Below are 18,474 nucleotides of genomic sequence, written 5' to 3'. Positions count from 1 at the left end.
ATGACTGACAGACAGATAGACCAGGAGACTTACCCGCCATACTCCGAGACCTACAGTAGACCTACTAAGGTACTGTATATAACTGCCAAAATGATGAAAGCAATGTCATGCTCCACATTCAATTAATTCTACAGTACTACAGAGAACCATGCATTTAAACCAAACAGGATGCATCATAATCGTCAGAAAACCATTTCGAATTGCCATTTATTCTCAATGTTCCTCGGCGATCGGCTTGCAATGATATATATCAGTTTTGTATTATTACTGGGTTTGCGGTATTTCACAGATTTTTTTTCACTATTATATGCTACAGTACAACTAAATACCATATATTGCAATATATGTAAATTAGCAGTCAATTTATAGGATTACAATAGAAAAATGAACGGATAAGCTTATGCGGATACTACTTTGAAAGGTCAATACCATCAGCATTATAGTTTACTATTGGAGTATATATACAATATTTTAGATTATTAACAAACTTGGATTATTAAATGTGTTTTGATGTGAACACGGCCCAGTGCTGCCTACTTTTAATAAACATTTGAATGGTAATACTACTTTCTTTCAACGGTTAGTAGAAGACAGTTAAAATTGTTTTGGGACACTTAGCAGAAAAGGAAGGTTTGTAAAACATGGCGCTCACAGGACGCATATACTGTAAGGCAAGCAGAGAAAGGCAAAAGGCAACGTACTTGATCAAGAGGACAACAAATTTAGGGAGAAAACATGAGGAAGCAGACATTTTTAATAAAGGTTAAAAATAAAAGAAAGAGCTGATCTTAATCGCCCACTTCCCACCGTACACCATTTTATAATTATGTGAAGCCCTTAGAGGCTTTGTGCAAAAAGCGCTATATAAGGACATTATTATAATATTATTATTATTATTATTATTATTATTATTATTATTATTATATTAATTTTTTTTATTTATTATGGGTTTTTTTTCACGTACTTCATACATATATTGGTGTCATTACTATTTACAACCCATAATCGTTTCAAGTGAGAACACATGATATCTAGTACATAAACTACGATTCTGTTTACTTTCTTCGTCGTTTATATAATGTGTCGTATATATCATCAAAAACCAAGATTTTCCCTTATATGTGAATGGCACAATTTGTTCACATTGAACTTTACTCCTATTTTCCAAAATAGTAACAAAGCCGCTAGGCCTATATGATGATCCTGTGTCGTGTTTTACGGGTCTCAGGCGGATCACCTTGTCATTGTTTTTGTCTTGTTCCAGATGCCACAATCCCTCCAATGTTGACCTATCTTGCATCTGCGATGAAGATACTTCGGCGTTGGATGCTGATGTTTCAGCCACCTTTGTTAATTTACTTCCAGATGACTGTCTATTGGACTTGGTGACTTTCTTTGCAAATGTGACAAGTGATCTCCGTTTCTTTACCTTTTCCGAAGACTCTTCCTTTGAATCTCCCCGTTCTTCGTTAATTGGCGTTATTTGTTCTTCGCCTTCCTGTTTATTTGTTTTTGATGATTCTTCTTTTATTGTAATTTCTGTTGATTCCTCTTTATCGCCTAATAATGCATTTGTTTCTGGTGAGACTTCTTCCATTGCATTTTCCGTTAACTTATCATTATTTATTGAGGGTATTTCATTTGTGTGTACCATTTCGTATTTTTGTGTTGATGCACTAGTCGACGACTCTCCTGAGTAGAATGACAGTGCATTAGCGAACATGGCACCTACTTTGCCGAACATTCTCCTATTCTGTACATTTTTAATTGACACTTCTGGATCTTCGGATGATTCTTCCTCTTGTGGTACTGAAGTTTCCATAATATTATCCATGGATGAAGCACAAACTAACGATCCATCAATAATTGCGAAACTCACTATGGGTATTTTAATGTTAACTTCCTGAAATATGTCAATGAATATAATTAGAACCTTATTGGTATTATCGATAAATTTATAGTCAATGTTGTGAAAGAATTTAGGTTATAAACATAGTTGTATTCTGCTTTTGACTTACTTTAGTAATGTTTGTGAACGTTGTGCAATAATTATTACTTTGCCCTTTGTATAAGACCTTTTCGGAATCTAAAGATGATATAATCACAACTATTCTTTTTCCATTGCCTATTTCTGTCACCTGAAATGTAATAATATTAATAATAATAATAATAATAATAATAATAATAATAATAATAATAATAATAATAATAATAAGTTGCTATAAATTGCAAAAAAAATGCTTTTATGCGCTTAACAATAACAAAAAAGGACTTAAAACAAAAAATGATAATCAATATAGTAGAAATTAGGTGTGGTGGAAAAAAGTGCACGGTCAGAGTGCGGCCAAAATATTAAATAAAAATCGTGACAAAGTGAAAAAAGTGATTTATGATTTAGAAAAAAAAAGTTTTTTTGAGCAAGGCCTTAAAGGACTCAACTGAGTCAGTACAATGAATATGGAGAGGAAGTTCATTCCAAAGCCTAAAACCTACAGATGGAAAGGCTCTATGGACATAGGTAGTGGTTGAAGTCTTTGGTATTTGTAAAAGCATTTTAGATAATGATCTTAGTGAGCGTGATGGACGGTAATTTTCGATTCTACGTTATTCTTTACGTAATAAGACAAACTTGGTTCAGGATTATTACACCTTTTATTTTTACATAGTACTGATTGTGGTTGTTATCATTGTTCTTACTATTTATAATGAAATTGTAATTACTGACAGAAAAATGCAAAACGAAAATAAAAACTGTCAAGGGTCACCATCAACCATTAATTTAATTAATTAAGTAATTAATTGGATTGGATTGGATTGGATTTATTCAGTAGTTGATAGCCCACGAAAGCCTAGAAGAAGATTTATTTCCAGTGGAATCTTTCTGGTGGTGATTGTGCAGTACCCCCGGGAGATACAACTCCCTGCTCTTTTCCGAATAGTGTACTGCGTTCTTTAACGTGCAAATGGGCCATAAATGCACACTGGACCAACGGCTTAAACGTCTCATCCCAAAGACGGTGCGCTACTGTAACTTGTAATTTCAGCCCTCAGCTGAAACACAAGGAGAGGCAGCGATGGGAATTGGACAGGCGAATTGAACAGGGGAATTAACTAAATTAACTTGACCTAGCTTGTTTAATTTGAACCCATTTGCTCAGAGTTGGTAGTCGTATCGTAGTAGTAATAGCACCGCTGGCAGTGGTATAATTAGTAGTGTTATTAGTAGTAGCAGTAATAGTGGTGACGGTAGTGGTATTGTTAGAGACTCTCAGGTCCAGATATTTGTAGGAGAGGGTGCATAAAGAAGGGAATTGCTGTATTAAAAACATATGTTTGAATGACTGGGGGAACCGTCTTCTGTCTTATCACCCTCCTATCTTTTGAGAGACTTAAAATCCAACAATAATATTAGCATGAAAATTATTCTCATAAATGACTCCCTTTCCAAACCACCCCCCCCCCCCCAAAAAAAATGCTGACTATTTACCCAACATCTGTACACCGTTTTGCTAGCTATAACGCACTCTAACATGTTAAGTGTGGTGGTGGTGGTGGGAGGGGCGAGGAGAGCTGTCTGGACGTTAACGACCATCACCCCTATGGATCCACTCAAGAGTATCATTTAAATAAACATTCTTTGAAGCCAAGTCAGCCAAATGCTGCAAATATTGCCGTATAAACAAAATATTCTCAAGCATAATATTGAATACTACTACGTCTGCTAATTTTAGAAAAACCACTGGAAATGAAAGTCAAATTACCTTTTGAATAAAGAACGAGCCAATAATAATTTTGTTTATGATGTTAAAGCAAGTAAGATAGGCCAACTGGTAAAGGGTAAAAACGGATTATACAATACATGCTAAAATGTGTTGGATTTAACATTCCTTATTCGTCAGAAATTGATTTATTTTTGTTATTAACATAGTCACTTTATATTACATTTTATCCCATTATATTTAGTGAAAATATACGCGTTTGTATCAACCGACAACCGCACTGACTGAAGTGTTACGTTCCACTTTATTATCCTACATACTGAATACTCCGCTGGTCCTTTCCCTGTATTGTACTAACGTAATTTGAATAATGAATTCTCATCATGTGTTATCTTTGTAGAGTCACAAATTTATTGTAAAAGTATTTTTATGATATTTGAATGGATATAAATAGGAACTCAAAGTATGCCAATAATTTAAAAGAATGGTTCTACAATATATTTCTTCCAGAGCTGTGCACGCGTCTGGACAGAGAAATTCTGTCATTACTTAAATTAGTATATGATAGTCGGTCATAATCATAGAAATAACAGTAGTACCTAGTAGTAAGTTGTAAGAATTTCTTTAGTAATGGTAAAATAGTAACACTGTATGTATAGGTAGCTTACCTGTATCCGCATATTTTTCTCAGCTTCTTCAATCTTCAGATTTTCTCCTAAATTCCAATGAATTTCGTCATCTGTCCACATGATAAACGGTTCATATTCTTAACGAACACGAAAAGGGAAAAACACAAATTTGTTAAATATTTTAAATTCTATGGCAACAAGTTGGGAAGTACCGTATTAAAAAAAATATTAAACGTAATAAAATAATTCTGACCACAAAATAGGAACAAATAAAATGGGTATCGAAAGGGGGGAAATTTACTTACTGATTATACGATATCAGTCATAGAAGACGAGTTAATAAACTTGGATTTTGGTGGGAGAAGTAACAAGTTTTTCGTCCCTATATATCACACATTATAGGCCTACATCAATACAACAGTCGAAATAGTAAGGGAATGGCCGAATGAGGGTAAAAGGCTATTGATGTTGTTTTCTATTTCAAGCAATAGGAACATATTCACATTTTAAAGAAGTATCGGTGACGTCACAAGAGCTACAAGTGAAATATAAACTGAAATGTACAATATGTATTGTAATTTAATATGTATATGTCTGTAAATCGGCATATGTATGTATTTATTAGATATGTAGATATGATTTATTTACGTGTGTATGTTTGTTTATAATGTGTATGTAAAAGCTAATATTAATGGATTTGTATGAATAATTAATAAAACAGACCTATAACTTATAAACTTTGTTTGCTTACCATATGCTTGGTTTTCAACATCGTCGAGTTTACCGCTAGAAGTCGTAGAGCCAGTAAACTTTAATTCATCCATTCTTTTCCCCTTCTGATATCCTTAATTTGAAATACGTACAGTCACATGATTATAAAAAAATATACTGCGTTTTGAAATAAAAACACGTTTATACTTGTACGTAATAACAGTCACGTCTATTTATTAAATTACATTTTAACGTATTATGTACAAGAGGTATACAGGTACAACAGACTCCTTATAAAATGGTTTAAATATAATTTGTATGATTAACATGTACTGGTGTAATTGCTGTGATAATTCAGTTTTATTGGCTAATACGTTCTTGTACTTGTTTATTTATGTATTTAATAACACAATTTATCAATATTATACAATTAGGTAGCAATGTTTTGTATTAAATTTGCAGTAGTAGAAAGGTATAATATTTCTATATACTGTACTATTGTCACACATTACGATAATGACCACAAATACAGACACGTTAAAGCTTTCTTTTTGTTACTCGTGTCACACCAACACTTATTTATTAGGTATTTTTTTTTTTGGTGGTTAGGATCAAATCAATTAGTTCTTTTAAAAGAGCATAGTGATGTATTGTCAAAGGGGGTTCCATAGTTTGCTCCATAACACATTACCTAATGTGTTGCGAGTAGATTTAAATGGTACCGTAGATTTTCAAAATTATATCCGTCTTTATTTAATATTTGTATTCGTGTAGCATAGTATGCTGGGAATGATTAACAGAGGATCAAATCTTAAAACCTACAATTGATGTAAAACTTTTCATCATTTTATTTTGTAAGCCTTTAGTATAGCATGACCATCGAAAAATGCATATCTTTAGCTAAGACTGAAGACACTACTATAGAAATCAATATGCTTATCAAAATTATACTTGCCACGCGTTATCCAGCCACCGACGATAATTCGTCCATTTGATAGCTTTTTACCGCTATGAGGATCTATAATAGATGACGGTAAAATGAGAAATGAGAAATATAAATTAAAGAAAAAAAATATTCGCTACTCATTCTCATCATCCTCAGCAATCCCTTCAACATAGTCATCAGCACCAGCAACTGGTAGGCTTAAATTTTACTCAAATACCTATCGTGATCTGTATCATTAAAAAAAAAAGTAACTGTGAAACTATACTGTTTGTACTAATTTGGGGCATGTCAATAAACTGTAAAACACTCCTTTTCTATTCAAATGCCTAGGTCTACCTTTTTCGATGATAATTGATCTGATTAGTAACAACACTAGGCCTACACATCAGCAGTGGCGTATTTATGAGAGCATTGGTAAACTAGGGGTACACGCCTCTTAAACAGCAATTGGCCGTAGCCCCTCCCCCGGCCGGCCCTCCCTCACCGCTGGAATTTGGATGAGCAAAAAAAATCACTACATATCGCACTATTTTGTCAGCTAGCGTTCCTCATCTAATTATCTGACACCACCACTTATATGTTCGTCCCCATCAGTCCTAACGAATTGCGAAGTTACACCACGAGCACCACCAATATCATCAGGGCCACCAACATCATCATTATCACCCCCACCGCAACAACCTCATTAGGCCTAGGCCAAAGGTTTACTAAAATATCCTGTTGTTATATTAGCAAATTTTCTGCAAAAAAAAGGTGAGTGTGAGGTCCATTCACGGATAGGTGAGAAAACTGTAAACAAACGATAAGCCTATCTATTCAAAGTGATCTGAGGATCATTATTATTTTTACTAAAATTTGTTTTTGTGTTATCATTATCTAAACTTTCTTTTCTTATGCTAACAACTCACCAAATTTTAAAATCTCAACAGGTCCCTTGGATTCCAATGTCTCAACGATGTTCTTAATTAAATTAAAGCTTCCGTCTGGCAGGAAAGAAAACACCTTCCCTAGCAATCGTCTGTCTTTAGATACATTTATAAATCCAAGGAAGATATACGAATGATACCGACCTGGTAGTGCAACGAAGCTCAACAACTCTTCTCTGAAAGATCAGCGGGGGATTTAGAGTAATTTTTGTCAAAGCTTATCAGAAAATCACCATGCTAAATGTTAAAAATCAATCAAAGACAAACTCAAATTAAAATTATGGTGCAAGAGGTTTAAAGGGGATTTACCCTTTCCACCCCTACCAGGGGCTCATCCATAAGGCTATTCAATTCGCACATTCACGTCCCTTTTTCTAACGGGCTATGATCCACCCCTGCAGATGTAAACAATTTCAATTTAGTTATTACATTCTATCACATTGATAAATTATAATTCAATAAACATTGGCGAAGTCGGTGTTAGCTCGCCCCCTCGGCAGCAACCAAATACCTCAACCACGTATGAAAACATTCAACAAAGCACATATCCCTCTGGTCCCAAATAGGTAATAGATCCCCCACAACCCTTAATTCTCAGACTAAAAGACCGCAATTGCTGTTTGTCTATCCATTCCCGGAAAATTATTTGGTCAGGTTATAAACACAACAAACCCTCCATAGGACTATAACTACACATGACCTTGCAATGATGGCCTTCTACAGCTTTTGCAAGATATACCGAATAAATGTATATTACATCTTACTCTGGTTTCAGTAAAACTTTGGAAAAATCGTTCCATCTAATAGTAATGTTGTTGTCTTCAGAATGAAGTTTTCCTGCACACGTAATATAGCGTAAAATTGTTTTATCTTCTCTTTGTTCTTTTTTTTCTTTTTCCATTTTTAGCGCAAATGCATACACTTGATCACTGAGGACAATTCCAATTGGACTGAAAATAATAATAATAATAATAATAATGAACTAGTGAATCATCAAAGACTCTATTTTCACGGAGTTGGATTAAAATTGTTTACAAGAATATAAAATACATACGCAAAACAGAAAAAATTAAAAAAAAAACTCAAGAATCGATCACAAAAATAATAAAAATAAAACAAATAACAAGGGTAAAAAAAGACAATTAGGCCTATAATCATTTATGCAATTAAATAAATTATTTTTCTAACTTATTTTAAAACTATAACTAAATACCAAAAGGCACACCAATACATAAATAAAATGATTCATTTTTAAGTTAATTATTATTTAATTTATTGCAAATTAATAATAAGTTAATAATTAAGTAAAAAATAAATGTGTTACTGGAACTAAATCATGAAGACAATTCTCACGTAGTTTATTTTACTTCCAATTGCAAAAGTTGTCTATACATTATGCGTTATATAAACTCATAATTCGTTTTCACTACCCATGTGTAATATTTATTGTAGGCCTGTTGAAAATTTTAACATTATTGTTGCTTAGAATGCAATTGAACAAAAAAATCGAAGTTTTAAAACAATTCCTTGTTTTGATTTGCTTTTTTCATGATGTTGAAAATACAAATATAGGATCATGCTTGGTATGTGTGAGCTTGTAGCCTATGCAATCCAAGTTTTGGCATGGCCTGCTAGGCACCTTATTTAACGGAGACTCGTCGATTACAGATATGGTAGATTGATTGTAAACAGAAAAAGAAAAACGCCCTTGCCCTTTTAAAATTGGTTGAGATGTGACGCTAAACAAGTATTTTTTTCGCGCCGCACCTTTAGGCTGTCTATCAAGAGGAAACAGTCATTAAGAAACTGTAGGATAGCGGTAACTTTTACTACGAAGTAATTGAAATTGAGAACTAATCAATGCACATGCGCAATTACCAAATAACCTCAAGGAATTATCCAGTGAGAATGCGCTTGACTAGACAGCCAGTGAGCATGTGCATTGAGTAAGTGACGTTATCGAACCATTTCTAGTATGCGCAGTTACCAAAAGAGTCTCAGGAACTGCGGCTGCGAAGAGCGTATGAAATAGAAACGAATCGAACATTATAATTTATGCAACAATTAAGCATGTGCAACTCAGCTAAAGCGATCAGGTTACGGATGGAAAATAATTAGAACTCGAGCGGGTGAATCTTTACAGACAGTTCATCAGTGTTCATCAGGGGATTTGTAATTAAATTATAGCAAAGAAAAAAAAAAGGTTTATAAGGATCTACTGTCGTACATACTTAGACCTATGCATTGACAATCCCATAAAAAATAACCACAGAAAATGACAACACAACCTAGCGCCTACTATTAGCCAAGTTAGAGCCAGGGTATTCCACATTTATTGTGTCGAAAAATACGGTGCCGTACGCTGGGTTAGGGTGGGTTAACTATTATTGAAATATCGTGCGGTACCCATGCTTTATCGACCCATTAAAAAATACCACACACTGGCTGCAGTAGTAGAAGGGATAAGCTAAGCTAGTGGGGGAGGGGGATGAATACAAATAAATAAAATAATAATAATAATAATAATAATAATAATAATAATAATAATAATAATAATAATAATAATAATAATAATATTATTATTATTATTATTATTATTATTATTATTATTAACATTAATCAAAATAATCAAAATTAATTAAGTATTATATTAAAAAAATACAAATGGAAGAATTGAGGCAATCAATACGGTAAATTATATGCCATGTCATAACAAAATTCACACATATTATAAATTTAGAATTAGTTTTATAAACAAATTGAATAAGGTAAAGATGTTGCGGGTTTTTTTTTTGTTTTTTTTTTAACAGGCATTTCTTGTTTAATTTGGCCTAATGGATAGCAATATAACAGTACAGCTAATCAAACCACAATCTCACCTGATGAACTGTTTCTTGTCTACGTTGCTCCTGTAAACGGGATCTAAATAAAGAAATAATATAATATTTATAAATAAGGTTATATACGGCTTATATACGTGGAAGCGGTTGGCGTAATGGTTGTGCCTCAAATTCAGAAACTTTTGTCATTTGTGTAATTGGTCAAGGCAATATCTGCATTGCTTCTCTCCACCCAGAAGTATAAGTGGGTACCTGAGGAGGTTGCTTAATGCGCTAATATATTTCATGCTATAGAATGTTGATATTTTTCATACTACCGTATGGAATTTCCGCATACGTTCCAGTGACGTGGATTCCCTACCTCAAGATCAGGGGTTCGAAACTCTCGCTGTAGAAGTCTCTTGTGTCCTTAAGCAAGGCATTTTACCTACGTTGTCTCTATCTACCCAGTATAAATGGGTACCTGTAGGATGTTGTACCATTGAATGCACTAGTTTCGTGCGCTAAGACTAGACTATAGCACACGACTAGGCATACACTCCAGGGAGCAGAGAAGGTTGCACTTTGTGCTTGTTTGCCATTGTATGTTATCCAATGACCAATAGTAATACCACTCAGCGCCTTTGATCTATCATATCATTTGAAATTGGCGCTATATAATTATTCAAGCATTATTATTATTGACAGAAGTAATTATGCAGGAACGCAATCTTGAGTCTTAGTTGTGCGTAGAGCGCGCTATATAAAAAGGGATAGACTTATACTGTATTACACTGTTTTATGATTGGGAATGTAGCATCAAAGTAAAATGATAAAGCATTGTTTAATTGAACTACATAAATTTCACTGTGGTTGTGCGGGCTGTATGGTTACCTACTTCAGGCTGACTTACTTGAGAGTTGAATGCACGTTTTTCCAAAAAATGTGTGTTTTATATATGGTAGCGCACCAGACTGACGTTTCTCGTGTTTTATCTGCAGTAAGTATACATATTGTCCTTCAACGTCATCAGTTACGTCTTTAAATGTAAGGTATCCATCTCCAGCTGCACCATTTTCAATAAGTCCCTTTAATTCGAATGTAAATTCGACTGGTCCATGGCTGTCATTAACATTACAGTTCCCTTTTATTTTATCTTTCAATTTTTTGTGAGGTGGATAAAGTCTCCTTAAAATGTTTTCTGGCCAAGCACGTGATAGTAATAATATAGTACAAAACGGATAATTGTCTCCCGGCATTTTTTTGAAACATACATGATTTGATTTATAATTTGATTTAAAAGATGCTTCGATGCACTCTCCTCTTGCCACCGTTATCTCTTTATCGTGTTCGAAATCAAGAGCTTCTTCATATTCTGATTTTGCAAAGTCTGCCAAGCACAAAAATATACATTTATATTTTTAATTACCGTATGTATACCATAATTATCGAAAAATATAATATAATATATAATCATTCTAAATATAGTATTATTAATTATTTATTAAGGCAAAAGATACGATTTACAAAATATAATGAAAATTAAAAAAATGAAGCAAACACAACATTAACAAGTCATTAAATAAACCATTAGCTGCCAGGAAAGCACAAAATGCAGTCTAAACCACTGCCACCAAAGGCTGTAGTACATCACAAGATGTGTATAAGAGACAGGCTATAGTGTTGTTTGGCACTGTCAACAATCATATTTAAACTGAAATATGGAAAACCGTTCATTTTACCTCTTTTTAGATAAGCCATTGTTTTAAAATCATCCAGTGCTCGTTCTGCATTTATCTCATTTTTCTGATCCTTTTTGATTAGCATGTTATTTATCTGGAAAAAACAAAATTACTTAAATTGCCTGAATTGTGAAATACAGTTTTAATTTCAATGAATGCATTGCTAGAAAGAATACCAGTATAACGTTCCACTGTGATAATGTGCACTGATTAATATAATATAATAATAAAGGTTATGTCGCCGGACAGCATCTCATATGTTCATATAAAGACATCATTCTAATGTACTGTTTTGACACTCTACACTTGGAATTAAAATGGTTACAGGGGCTGCACCAGCGGGGGCTTTGGGGTCGGACAGACCTGGACCCTCCTTTCCTCCGACGCACGACTGGGTCGTCAGACCAAAAATAAAAAATAAATAAATAAATAATTTGCCTATGCAATAACGTCAAAATATTGTCATTCGTCTTGTGTGTGTGCTTCTATTATATACATGTTACATGTAGTAGGCTACTCTCGTAAAACATACACTTTCTATTTTAAGCTTAACCTCTTTTCAGATGTCATCCAAGAGCGTCTAGCCTTCTACTAATTCTAAAAATCTCAAATGGAAGGGGATGCCTCTCCCTAAACCCATGATCAGGGGGGTGGGCAGGGGCACGTCCTCAAATATTTTTAAAGAGGTGGGGTTGGTCCTCTCATCACTTATCGTCCGCAATGTAATAATTTCGTAAGTCAAAGAGATGCCTGAACATTGTTGAAAATAACTGCATAAATGACCGACAGTGTGCTGTACAACCGGTACTCTATCTCTTCCAATAAACATCCGAATTACTTACAATACACGACTCAAGTGCGCGTGCCTTTATTATAATTTGAAAAGTATGAGAAAAAGCGTGTAATGATAAGATTGGCTTTCGGCACATGGTGAAATAAATTAAAAATACATTAAATACAATTGAGTTTTATTTTCAATGGAACACCACAGGGAATAATTTGATCGATGATGATGAATGTTATTATAATTAAGAGTGTCATTTCCGGTAATCTTAGAGAGGTACTGTTGCCGAAATCACAGACCCTGGAAATGTTCCCTCCCCAGCCTTTAACTATGGTGTGGACTAATGGCTTTGAAGTAGGTAGGTCTAAATCAAATACATAATCTACAATGTTTTTAATATTTATTTTCTGTAGTACATCACACATATTTATTAGATATCTCTATGGTTGCCAAACATCGCTGGTAAAAGATCATGAGAAATTTGTTGGGCTTCATTTTGACTATTTATTATAATGGTGACGTGAAGACAGTGAATATAAAAGTATAATTTCCGATCATCTAGAGCTACTATTTCCTAAAATGTTCGCACCTCAGGCCAAACAATGGTGGGCCTGAGGTGGGTACGGGTTTCGAAAATCGCATTATCCACTTAACTTCATTTTACATCATGGGAGATTTGCAAAGTGGTGAAGCTGTGTCCATTCCAGAGGAATCCCTGCCCCCACCCAAAAAATAAAAAAAAATAAATAAAAATAAAAATAAATCCTGTAGTTTCATTCAGTATTGTACTCAGTATAATTTCTCATTTGTATGTCTTTCTTATTTACGTGCTGTTTGATTGCTTTTGTTTTTCAAGTTTTGTACATTTCCTTTTTGTATTTTAATGTTGTAATGTGTTCTGCTTTCTTATTTTGATTAATTTAACTGGAGTATTTTTAATATTTTAAATATTATTTAATATTATTAGGCTTACATAACATTTTTATGTAGATTTCAATTTTCCCTTAAATTTGCAATAAAGTTATTTTGAACCTTGAATCTTAAAGTAAAATGGTTAAAATATCAAGGCACTCAAGTAAAAAAAATGCATGTACATAAGACGAGGCTTAGCTTAAGGAGTGCCCTGGTTCCTAGGCCTGACACAACAGTCACGGTTCGCATGCCATTGACTAAAAATTTGAAGGAAAAAAAATAATAAAACATGATATTAAAATGGGACAGTGAGTAAAAAAATAAATATAATAAATTAAATATATCACTCTGACACTAATCTACTTGGCCTAGCATTGAAACTCCCTGCCTTAATTTTTAGTAATTCTCTTCTCGGCCCAAATCAACTCGGCCTCAAGTCACACAGCATAATATTGAAAGCCTTCATAATAAATTCATGACCTTGAAAAATTAGGTCAAAATGTCAAAAATTGTATTTTTTAGTCACATAAAATTATTGGCATATCATTTTAAAATATTACAATGAATGTGATTTCAACTGACTTGTGTAGGAATACATACTAGTATAACACCAAAACAAAGTTAGAGGTAGGACAGTGGGAAAATTACGTTTTGGGGTTAAAGGTCAATGATCAACCTAAAACACTAAAATATGTATCTTGGGAACACTCTATGATATAATATGGTTGATTTTGGTGTCAAAATGCACTGCCCAAGTATAAATTCCAGTTGGGAGGACCAGTTTGAAATGCCAACTGGTCCGATTGGTTTCCATCTAGTCCAATTGGAATTTCAACTGGTGCAACTGGAATTTCAACTGGTACAGCTGGTCTTCGCAAATGAGTTTAACTGGTCCAACTGTTCTATCCAACTGGTTCAACTGGTCCAATTGGTTTTAGCAACTGGTTCAGCTGGTCTATTCAAGAGGTCAAGTTGGTCCTACTGGTCTATTAAATAGGTCCAGTTAGTTCAACTGGGGCCAACAGGTCTAGTTAGTCCAACTAGTCTACCCAATAGGTCCAACTGGTTTTACCCAATTTGGTTACATAGTTGCAACTGATCAAACAAGTTTAAACTGCTAATTAGTCTACTTAATGCATTCATTTATTCGTTAACTTATTTTTAAATCTGCCTAGGCCTAGTAGTATAAAATTCTTTTATCTTAGACGAAAGCGGCTTTTCCCTTACAAATATTACCAATTCATTTTAATTGGAAATTGAACTGGATTCAATATGAGTCAATTGGATTGTAATTGAAATTTAAATTAGATTCAATTGGTTCCAATTGAGAAAAATATTTCAATTGGAATTTTTGAAAAAAAAAATCCTATTGAAATCAATTGGATATGTCCAATAGGATTTTTTTTTATAAATGCAAGTGGAATCAATCGCATGACAAATTAAGACCGATTAAAAATTGAAAAAATCCAATTGGACAATTAATCTCCAACTGGGATTTAAAAAAAAAATCCAATTCGATAACAAATACCAATTGAACTTCAAAAACAAATCCAATTGGAACAAATTTGATAACTGACTTCCAATTGGATTATAAATATCCAATTGGATTTTTTACTTAATCCAATTGGATAACAAATATCCAATCGGATTGCCTTTAAATTCCAACTACTATCCAATTGGGTTGTTTTTTATCCAATTGGAAGAGAGATGTATCTGATTGGAATGTTTTTAAATTCCAATTGAATAACAAATATCCAATTAGATTGTCTTTAAATTCCAATTGAATAACAATTATCCTTTTGGATTGTCCGTCCGTCCATTTATTTATTTATTCCGGTAAGCATTTACAACAAATAATAATGAACAGTAAAGAAGTATAAAAATAAAGGCAAATTAATACCTGCACTGATAATGAGGGTTCTTTATATTATTTTCTTAGTTTTTGCATTTTTCTGTGCATTTTGCTACCAAAATCAACCATATAATTATCAGAGAGTGTTCCCAAGATACATATTTTAGTTTTTTAGGTTGGGTCAATGACCTTTAACCCCAAAAACGTAATTTTCCCACCCTTCTATACCCCTAACCTTGTTTTGGTGTTATCCTAGTATGTATTCCTACACAAGTCAGTTAAAATCACATTTACTGTAATATTTTAAAGCGATATATGCCAATTTAGTGACTAAAAATACAATTTTTGACATTTTGACATTTGACCTAATTTTTCAAGGTCATGAATTAATTATGAAGGCGTTCAATGATATTTTTTTTATTTGTTGTATAATCCTGTGCATTTTGACACCAAGATAAACCATATGCCATAGAGTGTTCCAGAGATACATGTTTTAGTATTTTAGACCTTACACCGTTAATTTCAATGAATTGTGAGTGGTTATTAGGTATGAAATGAACCATTTTAAAGCAAGATTGGAAATGCCAAAGCAAAATGAAGACGATCAATCAGTATTTGTTGATCGACGGTGTCAAAAGCAGCCGATAAGTCAAGCATCACAAGAGCAACTGCTTGCTTTTGATCCATGGCAACCATGATGTCATTGAGTATTCTGACGAAGGCAGTCTTAGTGCAATGATTCACTTTATAGGCAGATTGAAAGCGGTCCAAGAGGTTAAAATTTACAAGGTAGGAGATTAACTGGAAAGACACCACCCTCTTAATGAGTTTGGCTTGAAAAGGTAAGTTAGAGATAGGTCTGAGATTTGGCAGTTTATTATGGTCAAGTGATGGATTTTTTAAGATCGGATTAATAAAACGATTAAAACTGGGTAGGAAAAAATACCAAAGATGGATTGATAAGTGCAGTAAGAATAGTAAGAAAAGCATCCTTCGTTACATGATTTTAAAAGTGTGGTTGGAATGGGATCAAGAAAACAGAACGCAGATGAAGAAGATGCGATAAGCTATTTAACACAAGCCGGGTCAACAAGATTAAATGAGCAAAAAGTGTAAGAACACAAGGTGGGGTATTGTTAGCATGAGTTTGCCGGTTATAACGAATAGCAACTATCTTATCATGAAAGAAATTGGAAAACAGTTCAGTAAGTTGAGGAATAGTGGAATGTAATGAAAGTGCTTGGTTAGTGGTACATTTAAATAAATTTCCAACAACATTAACCTTTACTCTTTGAACGCTCCTTCTGAATATAAATAAGAAGCCTATATATGAATCTGTATAACATATGTTTATATAACTTACGATGTCATCAAAACGATGTTTATTTTTTGGACGCTTCTTCAAGAAATATACAACTGCACCTAATATGAAAATGGGAATAATGATGAACACCATCCAAATCTTAGAACTGGACGACGGAGGCGGACTTGCTTCTGTAACAAGATTACGATGTTCATTAATATTAAATAAGCAAATATATTAATTAATTGATAAAGTTCACACTTAACAGAATAAATCCTGAGAAAACATAAAACAACATTATTGTTACTAGTATTATATCAGATAAATAAATCCATGAGTTGCAATACATTTATAACAAAGTCAGTTATTTAACTTAAGCCAGTCACTCACTTCGCACGACGGCCGTCTGCCGACGCGACTTTATGAAGAACGCAACGCGACGACGCACACGCAACGGATAGTTTTTAATGACGATCCGTTCAGACTGCTACCGACAATCAGCAGACGGTGTTGCGTCGTCTATCGCTCACAGGTACCGTCGTACGACGCAGTGAGTGCCCGGCATTAAGATATTGTAGAATAATTTAAACTAATTAATATAATATTAATATTAAATAAATTAGGAAAATCAATGATACAATTATAATTTGTATAGTTCTATTTTTATATATCATTTTAAAAATAATTAAGTACGTTGTAAAAATTGAATTGCATTTCCTTTGCTATGCATTATTTTAATATAATCGTAGCAATAAAATTTACCTTTCAATATAGGTGTAACTNATTTACATGTAGGTTGTCTGCAACCTGTCTCTTATACACATCTAGATGTGTATAAGAGACAGTATATATACCTGTATATATATATTCCTTTTTATATTATTAATTTGAATAAATTAATTAATTTAATGACGATGATTACTATAATCATTAACATCATTTTTTTAAATAATATCCCATTTTAACATAAATTCAATTTGCAGTCTATGCAATATTTTTTTGTTTAGGCCTACCTGTCAGTAAACTGAATACAACTGAATTGCTGTATTTCCCGTTTTTCCCGGCAAAGAATTTGTTTTCAACCCTACAACTGTAGTTTCCTTCATAACTTTGATCGAATGCATTTATCATTAATACGTTTATTTCGTCTTTGAAAATGTATTTGCTGGAATCCCTGTCTATGATGTTACCCTCATGGAACCACGTGATCATATCCAATTCCGATGAAGAGTATGTTTTACATAACATAGATACTTTTGTATTTTTAATGATATTCTCGTCGCTTAATGCCGTGATTGTAGGGTTATCAAGATCTATCGATAAAAACCATAACAGTAATCTATTAATCTGATAGGAATGAAATGGATTTAATTTAAAATTTCCAACATAAATCAAACTAAATAATGCGATAAATAAGAAAAATACCTAAAGAGTTTCCGGGCCAAGACAACGAAATATGTTTAGGGATACTAATAATCTCATTAAAATTTGTGTTGTGGGCTCTTTGAGTACATTTTAAAGCACCATAGGAGACATTCCGGAATCGTGAGAAGAAAATCATGGAGTTCGAAAAACTATCCAAGGCAGACGCCTTTATAAATAATTGCAAAAATGCGTTTTCCCGAAATTTACATGAATAAAATTAATAATAGTAATAATATTATCATTATTAATATTATTATTCTGTGGCAGTGTCGATAGAAAACAACAGCTCTTCCCAAACTGCGGAATGCCAATATCCTCAGCAGAAATTAAATTATCATAGCAATAATCACTTACAGTTTACTATTAGCTTACAGTCATCAGTTGATTCTCTAGACTGGTCGTTCACTCCACACGTATATGTTCCCTTGTCCCATCTCAATATATTTTTAATAACCAAGCTAACATTCCCGGACGTTGCGTCACCCAGTGAATACCTAGAGTTTGGATCTGGTGGGTCGCCTGATCTTATAATGACACTTTCATTCGTCTTCCAATACCACTTGCCGATAACGGCGTCGGTTGGTGAGTAGAAGCAAGGCAAGATGGCTCTGTCCCCTTCATTTACATGTAGGTTGTCTGCAACAATGTCATAAATAATTTGGCCCGCTATAAATCAAATATAACAATAAAATAAAATGTATATATA

At 33.4% G+C, this 18,474-nt stretch overlaps 2 protein-coding genes and 1 long non-coding RNA gene across 3 annotated transcripts in view; all 3 read right to left on the bottom strand.

Annotated features, from left to right (window-relative positions):
- Positions 1-179: 179 nt before the first annotated feature.
- Positions 180-6,072, bottom strand: LOC117112570. Its single transcript, XM_033255669.1, has 5 exons — positions 6,015-6,072; positions 5,100-5,192; positions 4,388-4,485; positions 2,019-2,138; positions 180-1,903 (listed from the first exon to the last, which is right to left on the bottom strand). The coding sequence occupies exons 2-5, from the start codon at positions 5,170-5,172 to the stop codon at positions 989-991; spliced, it is 1,206 nt and encodes a 401-aa protein (XP_033111560.1). The 5' UTR covers positions 5,173-5,192; positions 6,015-6,072; the 3' UTR covers positions 180-988.
- Positions 6,073-6,975: 903 nt separating this feature from the next.
- On the bottom strand, positions 6,976-9,853 carry LOC117112561. Its single transcript, XR_004446059.1, has 3 exons — positions 9,811-9,853; positions 7,696-7,881; positions 6,976-7,107 (listed from the first exon to the last, which is right to left on the bottom strand). It is a non-coding gene; the product is annotated as an uncharacterized LOC117112561 (long non-coding RNA).
- Positions 9,854-10,649: 796 nt separating this feature from the next.
- The window catches only part of LOC117112581, a 13,251-nt gene continuing 5,426 nt past the window's right edge, over positions 10,650-18,474 (bottom strand). The window contains exons 2-6 of the mRNA XM_033255678.1: positions 18,123-18,434; positions 17,357-17,656; positions 16,404-16,534; positions 11,493-11,586; positions 10,650-11,140 (exon numbers count right to left, since the gene is read on the bottom strand). Coding sequence (XP_033111569.1) covers positions 10,650-11,140; positions 11,493-11,586; positions 16,404-16,534; positions 17,357-17,656; positions 18,123-18,434 — 1,328 coding nt within the window. The remainder of the gene's footprint in view (positions 11,141-11,492; positions 11,587-16,403; positions 16,535-17,356; positions 17,657-18,122; positions 18,435-18,474) is intronic.

Source organism: Anneissia japonica, unplaced genomic scaffold (assembly GCF_011630105.1).
Source record: "Anneissia japonica isolate Jap-2015-1 unplaced genomic scaffold, ASM1163010v1 scaffold287715_len1027211_cov185, whole genome shotgun sequence".
Taxonomy (NCBI): Eukaryota; Metazoa; Echinodermata; class Crinoidea; order Comatulida; family Comatulidae; genus Anneissia; species Anneissia japonica.
This window is presented reverse-complemented; position numbering and strand designations above follow the sequence as displayed.

Bases quoted from the DNA above. Each gene is read 5' to 3' on its own strand.
- LOC117112570 (XM_033255669.1), bottom strand. From the start codon at position 5,172: ATGGATGAATTAAAGTTTACTGGCTCTACGACTTCTAGCGGTAAACTC. The intron at 2,139-4,387 runs GTAAGCTACCTA...ATTACATTTCAG, and splicing joins AGAAAAATATGCGGATACAG to GTGACAGAAATAGGCAATGG. The intron at 1,904-2,018 runs GTAAGTCAAAAG...GACATATTTCAG, and splicing joins CGTTCACAAACATTACTAAA to GAAGTTAACATTAAAATACC.